Source organism: Penicillium odoratum, assembly GCF_028828045.1.
Source record: "Penicillium odoratum strain IBT 22623 chromosome Unknown utg000005l_segment0_segment0, whole genome shotgun sequence".
Lineage (NCBI taxonomy): Eukaryota > Fungi > Ascomycota > Eurotiomycetes > Eurotiales > Aspergillaceae > Penicillium > Penicillium odoratum.
Genome location: NW_026643147.1, coordinates 4,754,063 through 4,766,985, shown reverse-complemented (window position 1 = coordinate 4,766,985; position 12,923 = coordinate 4,754,063). Strand labels below are relative to the sequence as shown.

Genomic DNA, 12,923 nt, shown 5'->3' with positions numbered 1-12,923 from the left:
CGGTTTCTATTCCATGTATGATCATGCTGTTCATCCATCGTTCTAGGAAGTATAAAGCCCAGTCATACTCTAAAACAGATCAGCAAAAACCCCCAATAGACAGGTGATCAACATACCGCTGCCTGCTTAGGCTCAATAAAAAGACTCTTCGCTTGTGCAACAAGAGTCGATTCACTCCCATCAGTCAAAGTCTCCATCCACCCATCCACCCACGCTTTCCGACCCGCCACCTCAGTAATATTGGCATGAACAACGAAATAAGAATCCACCATTGCTGGACTCCGGTAATCGATATTCAAATTGGCAGTCACAGCAACCTTCTTCTCAAATGCCGGACAGCAACACCGTGTTAGACACTCATCTAACAGTGTCGCAAGGAGACCGCCGTGAATAATACCATCGTGGCTGCACGTATCTCTGCCAAGATGCATGAGCATTATCATGCTTTTCCCTGGATTTTGAAAGACAAAGGGCGCCACGCTGATTTTCTCGGGACCGGCTAAGGCTCCTGTGAGGAGGTTCCGAGATCGGTTGGACTCGAATACGTCAAGATGAGGTCTTGTCTCGATGAGTTGGGGATTTCTTCGCAGGGATCGGGTCAAAGGGTGGGAGTCGATGTACTGTTCGATGCGGATACGCGTTGGGGGTTCTGCTCCGGTCCAAAGGAGTTGGAAGACCTTTGTCTTCGGTATGGAGAAAACGGCTGTCATGGTGAGTTGAGACCACCAATCTTAGAATATATGATGACCTCGGATTTGGTAGTTTGAAGTTCCAATTATCGTTTTGTCAAAGTGATTACTGTCTATTCATATTGGAGCTTTGTCTTCCAATCTCGATCGGGATGATCGGTCTTATAGTGCAGTGTTCGCCCCAAAATCGGGCATTCCACGTCGTGAATCAACATGACTTCATTTATCAAATTACATGTGAAGTCCATGCGAAGAAAACCCCTACTGAATGGTTACTCATGATTGTCGCTAATATTATGGTTTGATGAGTTTTAACGTCAGGCATCTGGGATATAGTTCGATCATTGGTTCGCCATCTAGGAACCTCGGCTTATCATTACTATCTATGTGATGATCGGTCGATTTACTGCATAGATAAAACACACTATCCCTTTTGTCCTACCCTAATTCTTCCTTTAATCCTACTATCTACCGTTGGATAAATTGTATTCCAAGGATGATTCAATGTCGTGGCAAAAGTCGCATCTCTCTAACAGACCTACCATATCCACATCTCAAAGAACGGTGTATGAAGAAATTCTTAATTGGCAAGATTGACTACAAATCATCCCTTTCGTGCAACCCTCATTTACCTAGCTATTATGTACCATATCATGTATGCAGCCTAAAACGGTTGCAGATCTATACCATATCAACACAACCATTTCCCTTGGCCAATATCGTTACGCTTTCTAATCGGCAGAATAGACATTCAACACGCTAGGAGTATTTAGTATCTAGTTTTGAACTGCTCTGTAAACTAGATTCGGGTATTCCCGGAAGCTTGAGACACGCTAGGTTGCAAACTTACGCGGCTCGCTGGCTAGTCTGCATACCAAAGTCAGCTGAGGATCTCTATAAATACGAGTTCCAACCTTACACTTTGCGCTTTTGCATGCAGAGTATGGTATTACGGCAATAACAATATCTAAGAACTTGAGACCGCCACTTAAGTGTCACTAATGTCTATAAGAGCTCTCGCAAGAATGCAACATTCTTAACGATCAGCTCTAGAGACCAGGCTGGTGGCAAATTCATTGATCTACAGAGGGAATGACCTAACAAATGATGTATGCACAGATAAATCCCAATCAAATTGTAGATCAACAACAATAAAGATGACCCTAGAAGTTAGAGCATGCAGATATCTGAGATACTTTGTACCTAAAGTTCACCCAACGTAGCAAAACTAGCATAAGCCTCATCGGTCGAAGTATCAACCAACAAATTATCCGCACAACTACTTCCCAGGGCCGCATTCCCAATCCAAGCAGGCTCCCAGTAATAAATCCCCAATCCACCGGTCACATCCTCAACGACAGCTGCCAACTTAGTTAAGAAAGTCTCCTGCCCCGCAACCGAGAAAGGAATACTGGACAAATCACTGGGGAACGTATACTCCGGATCAGGACAAGAAACCGGCCAGTTCGTTTCAACAATCACGATATCCTTGCCGTAGGTTGAGTACATATTCGTCATACTGGTTTTCAGTGCCGAGAGCGTAGCCGATGAGCTGTAGAACGGGTAGTATGAGATTCCCATGTAATCGAAATCGGAGGAGACAAGGTCTGTGGTTGATGCAAGGACTTCGTTATAGAAGTACTCTTGCGTAGACCAGCTCCAGCCGTCATCGAGATGGATCATGATCTTCGGTGTAGTTGCCAGGTTTGAGTCTTTGACTCCCCATGCACCGGAGTGAAGGAGGGCAGCGATGTTGGCGTAGTTAGGCGTCTCTCCAAGGGGCCAGAGCAGACCTGCTGTGATTTCGTTGCCGATCGAGATAATATCGACTGTAAGGTCGTTTTCCGCAAAAGTATTGCATACTTCCTTAGTGTAGTTGTATAGTTGCCACTTCAAGGTGCTGATGGAGGTTGTCGACCATCCAGTAGGGACTGTCTTGGATTTTGTTAGAATGAGTATGGCAGTTTTCATGGTCTGGGTTAATTTCTTACTTGCTTACTTGGATCCGCCCATGTATCGCTCAGATGCAGATCCAGGTACGTTCCCATACCCTGTGCCTGAACTCTCGTTGCAAGTTCGATGTTGTAGTCGAGGTCGTAGGTCCCGTCGCTTGGGTCCACCCAGATACGCTGGCGGACGGAGTTCAATCCTAGACCGGCCATGATGACTTCCAGCTTCTCTGTCTTCCCCGCGGAAGTCTTGTATGAAATGCCAGCATCCTCTTCGACGAGTAGGGAGGAGATATCCGCTCCGCGGAGGGATAGCTCCGCGTACACGGCAGGTACGAGGAGCTGAGAAGCGAGGAGGAAGAGAGAAAGCATGGCAACTGCACTGTTAGTCTCTGTGCAGTAAAATGCTTCAGTGATTGTGGGCCTGAGTCGAATAAAACATTGATTTCGCGAGACCTGGTCTCCTTTCTATACCTCCTCATTGATTTCACGCGGAAGAATTTCCCCATTGCGCTTTAGGCTAATTCCTAGCTCTGAAGAGAATTGTCCGGAGAAAGTCCTGCTTGGGACTAGCACGCGCGGTGAAACGTCCGTTCTGATGGTGCGGCGGGTGGGGATTCCAGGGATATTTCTGAAGAGAAAGTCTTATTTGGTGATGTGGCTGCCCCTTTGTAATCTACGTGACGAATGTGGCTACTTTTCTTCACAAATGTAATTCAGACTTGACTTGTAGCTGGAGGATTAAGTGTCATGCTTGTTTCCGCTTGGACGCCTTTACCGATCCCGGTTCGACTATTTACCCACTGCTTATCGCTAAATTATTGGCTTGGGTACTTATTGGTGGAATGGAATACAGTTTAATTTGTTCTATAAGCGAAGCTGAAGGATGACGTGGGCCTAAAAAGTACTATCTTGACCCCGCCGGGGTATGGGAGTCATTCCCTCACCAGTACAAAGAAGTTAACAGTCATGGATTAGTATTACAATGTGCGCGGGTCATGTTCCATTAATCATTTCCATCAATTGTCATTGTAACAGGCGTCCCCACACCTCGGCTTCATGTATCATGCAGGCATCCATAGCTGAAATCCAAAATAGATCGCAGAACCCCACTCAGCGTCAACATTACATACAAGTAGAGTGTCCAAAAGATCCGTGCACTTTCATACCAGAGCAAGCGGATTGTCAAAAGAAATAAAAAACTAACGGGGTGACGCCGCGCCAGTCCGGGGTTGACTGGCATCAACGTCCCAAGCAGCCTGAAGCAAGAGACCTCGCATCATGGTGGAATGTACCGATGCGAAACGTATATATGTACAAGCATGTAGAATGTATGTCAACAAGCTCTAGGATGCCACAAGCTCCAGAGATGACTCGAGAAAGTAATCAATGATGTACAACGACCTCGTAGAGGAAGTGTCGAGGCGAAAGGGAAAGGGGAACTTCTGGTGAGATCGGCTCATTAAGCGCTGGCTTTTTTGCCGGTGGGGATCGGGGCTTTATTGGATGGTTTCTTCTTTCCAATCACGAGGATTTCTTCCTCAGATTCTTCATCCTCGTCTTCATCGTCACAGTAGTATCTGGACTCGTCTTCCTCAGATGGGCGAAGGGAGCCCTGAGAGCGGGCTTTGATGGTCTCACCCGTCCGAAGAATCGAAGGTACCGACGTTGAGTCGTCGGAGTCTTTATCTTTAGAGTGAAGGTAAAAGCCATCGCCAGATAGAGACGAAGCACCGGAAACAACAGACGGGATGCTAGGATGAGAAGCACTCTGAGACATGCCACTCGTGAAGTCATCGGCAGAGGAAGAGGAGATGGTGGCGGCAGAAGGGGTGGAGGCGGGAAGACCGTTGTGATGAGGATCAATGGGACACCGAGGCTCCGGGGGAGGAGCCAAGGATGGCAAGTGGAGGGAGTCAGTCGAAACCATGGCACTTTCGATGCGAGGAGCCAGTGAGTTATCCCCGCTGGGCTCAATATCGCTCCTCCTGCGTCGTAAAAGCGCCTCTTTGGTGAGGTGAAACGACTCGGCAGATGTGTTGCCTGGGAGCTGTTGGGAGCGATTGCGCCGGTGTGCACTTGCCATGGCCGGGACACGGGAAGGTGCAGGGCTTGCAGCGTGCCACAAGCCTGTCGTTCGCAAGTGACCCACTGCAGAAGCATTGCTCACAGCAAGGCTGGGTTCAGACCGATGATCTCCATCTAAAGAGATTGGATCTCCAGATGGGGAAGTACGACGACTCCGGCTACCGTAGGAGCCGCGGGAGCCTCGTCGGTGTGCACCCGAGAAAAGGCTGCCAAGACTGGTGGTTCCCAAGGCTTCCATGATCGAAGGATTTCCAGACCGCGGTCTGTTCGTCGGCGTCGCGTCGCAGTTGGATTGCTTAACAGTCTTTGTAGATTCAGCAGTAGAAATTGAGGATTTGGCGCGCCGAGGTGGGCCAGGCCGGGGCGTCGCACCCGGAATGGTCGAAAGAGTAGGAACGTTGTTGGTTTCGGGTACGAATACATTGTCAAAGTAATTGCCCCAAGACGATTCTTCCTCTACAGGGCTGGCTGTGACACTCTGGGCTAGTGGATGTTCTCCTTGGGGGTACTTGGATGGCCGAAGCTCCTCATCTCCTTTCAAACTCGACCGACGACTGCCAGACGGCGTTTTGTTGAATGTACTCATGCTCGAGACTGAAGACAGCGTGTCCGAGGAATTGCTTGATCGCTTGCGAGGCTCCTTCTCCTTGGACGACCGGCCACCAAACCATTTTGCAACATTTGACCGAACACGCTGTATAAATGGTACCTTGCTGACAGCGCTGGTGACCTCTTCATTGGACACCTCGATCCGCTTGCCCTTGCTTTGATAGCCTGGGTCACTCTCCTCCACCCAAGCGCGGGGGTTGGGAAGACCTTTCAGAGTCCATGGATGATGTTTGATTTCCTTCAAGGTAATGCGCCTGACAGGGTCCTTCGTCAATAGGCGGCGAAGCAGGTCGTACAGCTCATCGTCAATGTCCTCATAGACAAGTTCATCATCATTGCGACAGAATTGCTGGTCGGCGTCCAATGTTTCGTCCATGACAGGAACGAGACGCTTGCGTGGAATGAACACTTCCTTCTTCACGATGGTCTGGAACATGCTGTACTCATCATCTGACACAAATGGAAGACGACCGAAGATCATTCCGTACAAGGTTACGCCCAGGGACCAGACGTCGATGGCGCCAGTAATCTTGGGCACCGACCCGATGGTTTCCAGGAAGTCGTCACCAGTGTAACACAGCTCTGGGGCGTAGAACGCAGGTGTGCCAACGGTTTTGGACAGCTCACGGGCGTCATCCAATTCGGTTGCGTCGGTCTCGCCCTCGCCCACTTGCTCCTCTTCCTCGTCGTGTAATGGCCGACCCAGGTAGGAAACGCCGAAATCGGAAATCTTGACGCGGTAGCTACTGGTGACTAAAAGATTTGCTGGCTTAATATCACGGTGAATGATACCCTGGAAATGAAGATACTCGAGTCCAAGAACGGAGTCACGGAAGGCGTTGCGAGCCTCATTTATGGTTAAGCAAGGGACATAAGACAGGTCATCCGCATCAGCAGACCACTCTGGCTCCGATGGTGCATAGCCGAAGCTACTCGATGCTGTACTGAAGCGTCGTTCAAAGGGATAGTCTGAGTAAGCGCCGTACATAGTGCCTTCGACTGCAGCAAGGGTGGAGTCCTGAGCCGAGGATTGGCTGGGAGATGAATCTGTGACAGCAAGCGATCGAGTGGATGAGCGCCGGATTGCTAATCCTAGCCCTTCATCTTCTTCTTCGTCCGACGAGTCGGCACCATGCTCCAAACTCCAGGCAGGAATGGGCCCTTGTTGTGCATCCGCGGCCTGCGCTTCAACCCGTTCCCTGGCCCTTTGTCGTTGGCGACGCAAGTGTTGCGCCGTCCGAATGAATTGCTGGCTCTCTTCCAAGAATGCCGGGGTATCAGGGATCCCGGCAAGCTCGCGCTCGAGACGTAGCTTGTCAACGTGAACAATCTCTCGAAGGCCCTTTTTCCGCCAAACAATCTCTCCGTTCTCAACATACTCCAACACAATGTAGACTTTTTGCCGATTAGGGTCATCGATCACTTCGAGTAAACTGACGACGTTGGGATGTCGAGCCTTCTTTAAAATCGCAACCTCCTTCTTGACCTTGTCCTCTGGGTTGCCCAGCTTGCCGAGCCGACGTCGCTTCGAATACCGTTGGACAATCTTGATGGCAACCTGTTGCTTAGTAGTGATGTGCCGACCCAGCTTCACTTTTCCATGTTCTCCGCGGCCGAGTTCCTCAAGAATCTCATACTGATTGATGAGTTTGTTCCCGGTCACTAAATCTCGATCTACTTCAGCGGTGTGGGTTTCCTTCGGCGGTTGTAGATGCGACGGGTGGAGATACGGGCTCCCGATAGCATTTCCGTCATCCGATCCCAGAGAGGGTGTGTGTCGATGACTCCGCATGGAGAAGAGACCCGGACTCGACAATGGGGTATTCCCAGCTGTCCGGGACGCACGAGGGAAGCGGGGGAGAGGTTCTGTCTGCGACGGGTAGGAGGAGCGCGATCCAAGATGCGGTAGCTGGTAGGTAGGATGGATCTGGGACTGTAGGGAGGCATAGGACTGGTCGGGGTACACGGGGTAGTCGGGGATGTTTTCGGAGTGTCGAGACGTCCTGCGAGGGCTGCGCCCAACCCCGCCTTGTTCCGATCGAGCATCGACCACAATATCCTCGTTGAGGGCCTGTAAAGAACTCGTAGAAGAGCGCGTGGAGGGTGCCCGCCCGGATGCATAGACGTGAGGAAACGCTTGACGAAGCGACGCCTGGGCTTCAGAGAAATCAGGGGTGGCGGGTATGGGAGCTTGTTTGGTAGATGTTTGTGCCTGTCGAGGCTCCAGCTTGTCGTTCAACAAAGATAGGACCTGTAATGTATCTTCGGACCGATGCGTCGGTGACTTGGGGTCCAAGCCATGGCCATTCTGAGTCGCCTGCACCGGCTCCTCTAGACCAGGGACAGAGGACCCGCGTTCCGTCATTTTAGTTCTTCCTTTGCGTTTATATGTATTCGAGGGAGAGGAAAGATTTATGCGTGCGGGCAAATGGTGCCGAGATTCCAGCTGAGCATCCTTTTCGCAGTCTGCTTTTGATTGGGCCGAATTTTCTTCACAAGCTGCTAAGCTCGACTGGCACGCACGAACGACGCGGCATTACTCTAGGACTGAATGACAGATTTGAGGCGGGAAACCGTGTACCGGACAGCGGGCGCGCCAGGGAATATTCGTAGACCTGCTACTGCACGAGGTGATTCGGCTGATCGTGCACGTGGAGGAAACTCGGGTGACGGGAAAATTAAGGAGCGCAGTCGATCGAGGTATAAATAGGCGGTGTCGGGATGGCTTTTGAAGGGCCACGCTTTCGGAGGGGAAGTTGATGGAACCGAGAATAACTGAACAATTCGAGAAGGAGTGTCCAAAGGAACGGCAGGGTAGAATAAAAGGAAAGGAAAAGGAACTAAGCAAGATGATGCCGAAATGGATGGGGGGGGAGGAGTTTGAGGGAGCTCGAGGAGGGAGGAAAGGGAGGTTGGGTTTTGGCAAGTGGGTAGGGTAGACCGAAGATCGGGATTGCCAAGGGAAAGACTGAGAATCAACCCAATGACGATTTGTCCCAAAGAGAGAAGAAAAAATAGGAATAATTTTCTAAAAAAACTAATTCTTACATAAACAAAGTTCAAAGACATCAGTTGAATTTACCATTAATTCATATACGTTGACTACCGTACACAAAAAGCTACGATTGGTGGGGCGTGTCAGGTCTTAGTGCTTGTCCCTTGTCCGGAGTACATCGGCCGATACTCCGGTGTGGCGATCATCCTATGTAGTTGAAAGGGGGAACTTGGACATATCGTATTATAGCCCATGGATCTATGCTTTCTTCAAATCTGGTTTTTTATGTACATAGTGACGGTACCCCGGAACCCATGGATTGACCCGGTTTTTCTTGTTGACTTATTACTAGTTATGGGTATTGGATGACTCTATCATTCCGTTCCGTCTAGCATGGTGCCCATAAACCCTAAGGCTTGTCAATCCCACCAATCCAAACGGTTTACATGTACAATTTGGTAAAGCTTCTGAAGACCCGAGGACCTGGAGTCAATTCCCTATCAGTTCGGGTCCGTAGATATTGGATAGTGGACATGATTCCCAATGGATGTTGCCTTTTGATGGGCTGGAACTATTACTAGTATCAATGGAGATTGTGGCGAACTAGTTCCTTTAACAGACCGTAAGCATATATGTCGCCGATACTAATACTCGTTTGCGGGGATAACTTCCTTGCGAAGTAGTTTCACTATTATAGTAAGGCGGAGTAATTGTAGAGCATAACGACATAAACATATGCTGATCTACTAGATTGAAACCACCCGAGAGGCGTCCTGCAAGTGTCTCTTTAGAGTCGAAGCCTGGTCCGTGCGTGGAGGATTACGTCATACAAGGGTCTGGACCCCGCTAATCAACCAATCTTAACCAACAAAATCGACTGTATACAGGTTCAGTCTATTACAACTTACGATTCATCTGTGACTCTGTGGCTTACGAAATTTGGGATCAATGGAAAATTGAAATGTCCCTAAATTGTTCGGAATACCTGAGCCCATGAAAAAAGAATTAATGTATGGGGGGCAAAGTCTGGATCCGAGCGGCCGAAGCCCAATACTAAACAGTGCCCGAATGCCGATAACCCAACTCATCTCATAGGAGCAGACCAAGGGCTAAAACTTCCGGAGACGGAAAAGATGGAACAGGAAACCTGCGGACATGCTATTTTCACCATATTTGCCCTCACGTCCCCCTTGGCGTTTGACTTTGCCTCGCAGCCTAAACTATTCCAGTCTAGCTTCAATTTGCCCCCATGGCCAATCCCCGCATTGAACCTTCGGGCGGTTTACCGACACCGGACTCCCCAGATGTTCCAGATGTTCCAGTTGGGAATTGGGGCCCCGTGCGAATACGGATCTAAACCCCCCGCGACTTTACGACTTCAGGTCTAGCACCTGGTATTCTCTACACGCTAATCCTGCACCTGTATGTAGTGCTCAAAAAAATCCCGCATATAACCCCTGGCTTTTTACTCCAGTTACCCAGTCCGAGTCCTACCTGCGTCTCATGCGTGAGGTGATCAGTGCACATGAAAAATGTCAAATTCTTCCGCTGATCGACCACCGGGATCTGCACTTTCGGGCTCACACCTCGTTGGTCCACCATCGATGTGATACAAACGGCGCGCGCCTTTGCATTAGTATAGTTGACTGGGGCGTGCAACATCCCACTTCCCTTGATACTCTGTATTGACGTCCTTGGAGACTGATTTCCAATCTGACAGGGCACACTGTGCCTGCGGCAGGGTAGCACTAATGCTTCGAGAGGGGTAACGGAGACCTGTCTCTGGCACATGGTTGTACCTGAGCTTGTACTGGAAAGTAGATATGAAAGAATACACGGAGTATGGCTTACCTAGTGCGCCACGCACATGCTTTCAGTGTTAGCGGCAATATTTGCGAAATGCTTTGATATCCGGTCTCTTCCCTATATGCGTCGGGCTATTGGCTACGGGTTACACTAGAGAAAAAATTCGGAATTATGATCTGGAGATCTGTATCAGATTACGAATGTGGAAGTGTCTGCATGGCCAAGTGATTCTCAGCCATCAATTATTTCATATTAGATTAATATTTGGGGTCGTAGGGATCCATTGTGTAATTTCCGAAGGTAGGCACCTTGAGAAGACTATGGCAGATGAGGAACGGATGCTCGAAATGTAGCGGAGCACATACGTTCATTCTTTGATTCCCAATGTCTGAGTATTTTAATCCATGGATGGGAGCTGAGAGTATTCTGGCTTAACGTCAGGCATCAGTGTTTATCCCGCTTATTATGGTCAGATATTGTCATGACATGCCCTCCTGTGATGATATGTGTACTCATTGATATGAAACCGTCCTTTCTAAATCAGTCTTGCTAGTATATGAAGCTAAGCCTTTCAATTTGGCAAGGTTGTAATCAGACTCGACCTACGTGAGCCATATTCGGGAGACAGGCCATTGAGGGATGGCCTTTACTAGTTGGGATCCGAGCAACCGGCAATATAGAAACACTTTCCAATTTGATAATCAAGCCGTCTCAACCAATTTCAAAGCCAAAATAATACTCTACGAAACTCAGACCATGGAGTCTCATCAATTGAGACTACCCTTTGGTTGGTGGAGCAACAATAAACTTCAAGTCAAAACAAGTCAAGCCAAGTAGTGGCAAGAGAAACACACAATTTACCAAACCAGAGAACGGCCCGAGCACCTGCAGCAAGTCAGTTCAAACCAAAAAAAGACACCATTCGGTAAAGATGCATGGAATCCCTGTCCCTCACCCAATAACAGAGTAAACTATTCGGCAAGCCCATCAGACGCAGCGGGTGGCTGGACCGACTCCAAACACAGCATATACTTCTTCCTCTCATCTCCAAGCTGACCTTGATAGAGTTCTCCATGAACTTCTCCCGGAGCTTCTGATTTGTCTTTCTCCAGCGCAAAAAAGCAAAAATTGTCAGTGCATGAACATGCAAGGCCCCTGACAGGCTACTTCACGCACAGAGCCTTGTCAGCATAGCCGGTGCCAGCCGTACGTACAGTGCAGTACCAGGATCAATGCGGCTAGGCACTTGGATTTTCCATGCATGGCCGGCTAGATAACCCTTGCGTGCGATGGACAGGTACATTTGGGAAATCCGGCGCATGGGCCCAAATTGTGAGATTGTTGGTTGAAGTGATTGGCTCAGTCAGGATGATTTGATCGCTGGACGTTTCCCTGAGTTCCCATTGGGAGTGATCTTGTTCTTGTATCCCGAAATCGGCCTTGTGTCTTGTGCAGGGGTGGTATGTTTACTTTTTTCTCCTTTTCCCTCTTCCCCCTATTTTTTGTGTTCAGAGGTGCTGTGTCATTTCTTGGGATACTCCGAACGAAGATCAGGGATGCGCCCTATTTGGAATGTGCAATTGATTATACGGTTGAGATGGGACCCAGTGTTACACAAAATGATTCTCTGCGAACTGGCGACACGATTTCAATATGAGCCTGGACCTTCCCGCGGCGGGGGTTGGCGTGACAACCCACTCCAACGGGACTTGATCCATGGTTGAATTTCAGCCATGGGGCCCACCAATTAATCTTGAGAATAGTCAATGACCTTATGAGTTCGAGGCAACAACAGTCAGTGGGACTTTTGAATAAATTTTGGGCTCTCGTTGGGTGATTCAACATCTTCCTAGGGCTAAAGGTGTGAAATGTCTAGTAGTTGTGTAAGAAATAACGTGCAAAGTGCCTTTGGAATCCAATCGATTGAAATTGTGGCATGACTAATGTAGTCTGGGGAGAGAAAATCTGATAAATCCTTATCAGACTGGAAACTTTGATCAAGTATGGATCTCATAACGGTGAATTCAAAAAAGCTTTTCACCCCGACCCTCTCTCTACATGACATTTATACTAGATGAAAGCCCTACAGGTAGCCGTTGCTCAGTGACCCTAGACCTCGGAAGCCCTCACGCAATCAGTATCCATGGATACGCAGCCTTTTCTTGTATGCACTTTAACAAGAAACAAGTATTACTTCTCCCAAATCCCCATTTTATATTACATTTAGATTAAAATACGACATAATCAAGCCATAGTGAGGAAGAAGCAAGATAAATGCTCAACAGTCGCTTATCACCCCCCGCTTGCCCCATTAATAATGCTCCGCCTAGCAGGAAATTACAGTGTTCTGCAGGACATATTAAAGTCCAATGATCCACTGCATGGAATTCCGTTGATCATATTCGCTGAGATAATCGTAAGTGGCTGGACCTGTACACAATCCACGCAATCGAGGTGAGAACCGCGTCCCGTTGCCGGCGCAACCATGTTGATCTCATGGCAATCTAAGCTCTCGGCAGTCTTTTTACTATCCTGTCTTTCTTTGTTGCGGGTCTCTGACTTCTAAGGAAAAATTATGCAAATTAAGATAGCAATAATCTAATTGGTCCGAGAGAACTCTGACTTTCTCGGCCCCGATCGGCCGTGTTTACTTAGTGATGCCGGCAGATCACATCTAAACATTACTAGGCCACCATTTACGTATTTTCTTTCTTGACCACACTTGCCGTTGATCTACAACGTTGAGTCTATTCTGTGTCTCAGTTTGATGACGGGCATGTCTGTTAA

The 12,923-nt window shown here is 48.6% G+C and overlaps 3 protein-coding genes across 3 annotated transcripts; all 3 read right to left on the bottom strand.

Annotated features, from left to right (window-relative positions):
• Positions 1-107: 107 nt before the first annotated feature.
• Positions 108-710, bottom strand: N7520_007327 (PaaI family thioesterase; the record flags this gene model as incomplete). Its single annotated transcript, XM_057141261.1, has 1 exon — positions 108-710. The coding sequence occupies one exon, from the start codon at positions 708-710 to the stop codon at positions 108-110; it is 603 nt and encodes a 200-aa protein (XP_056995267.1).
• Positions 711-1,892: 1,182 nt separating this feature from the next.
• Positions 1,893-3,010, bottom strand: N7520_007326 (arabinogalactan endo-1,4-beta-galactosidase; the record flags this gene model as incomplete). Its single annotated transcript, XM_057141260.1, has 2 exons — positions 1,893-2,624; positions 2,681-3,010. The coding sequence occupies 2 exons, from the start codon at positions 3,008-3,010 to the stop codon at positions 1,893-1,895; spliced, it is 1,062 nt and encodes a 353-aa protein (XP_056995266.1).
• A 1,090-nt stretch (positions 3,011-4,100) lies between these two features.
• Positions 4,101-7,700, bottom strand: N7520_007325 (putative serine/threonine protein kinase; the record flags this gene model as incomplete). Its single annotated transcript, XM_057141259.1, has 1 exon — positions 4,101-7,700. One exon carries the CDS (start codon positions 7,698-7,700, stop codon positions 4,101-4,103), a length of 3,600 nt encoding a protein of 1,199 aa, XP_056995265.1.
• Positions 7,701-12,923: the final 5,223 nt, after the last annotated feature.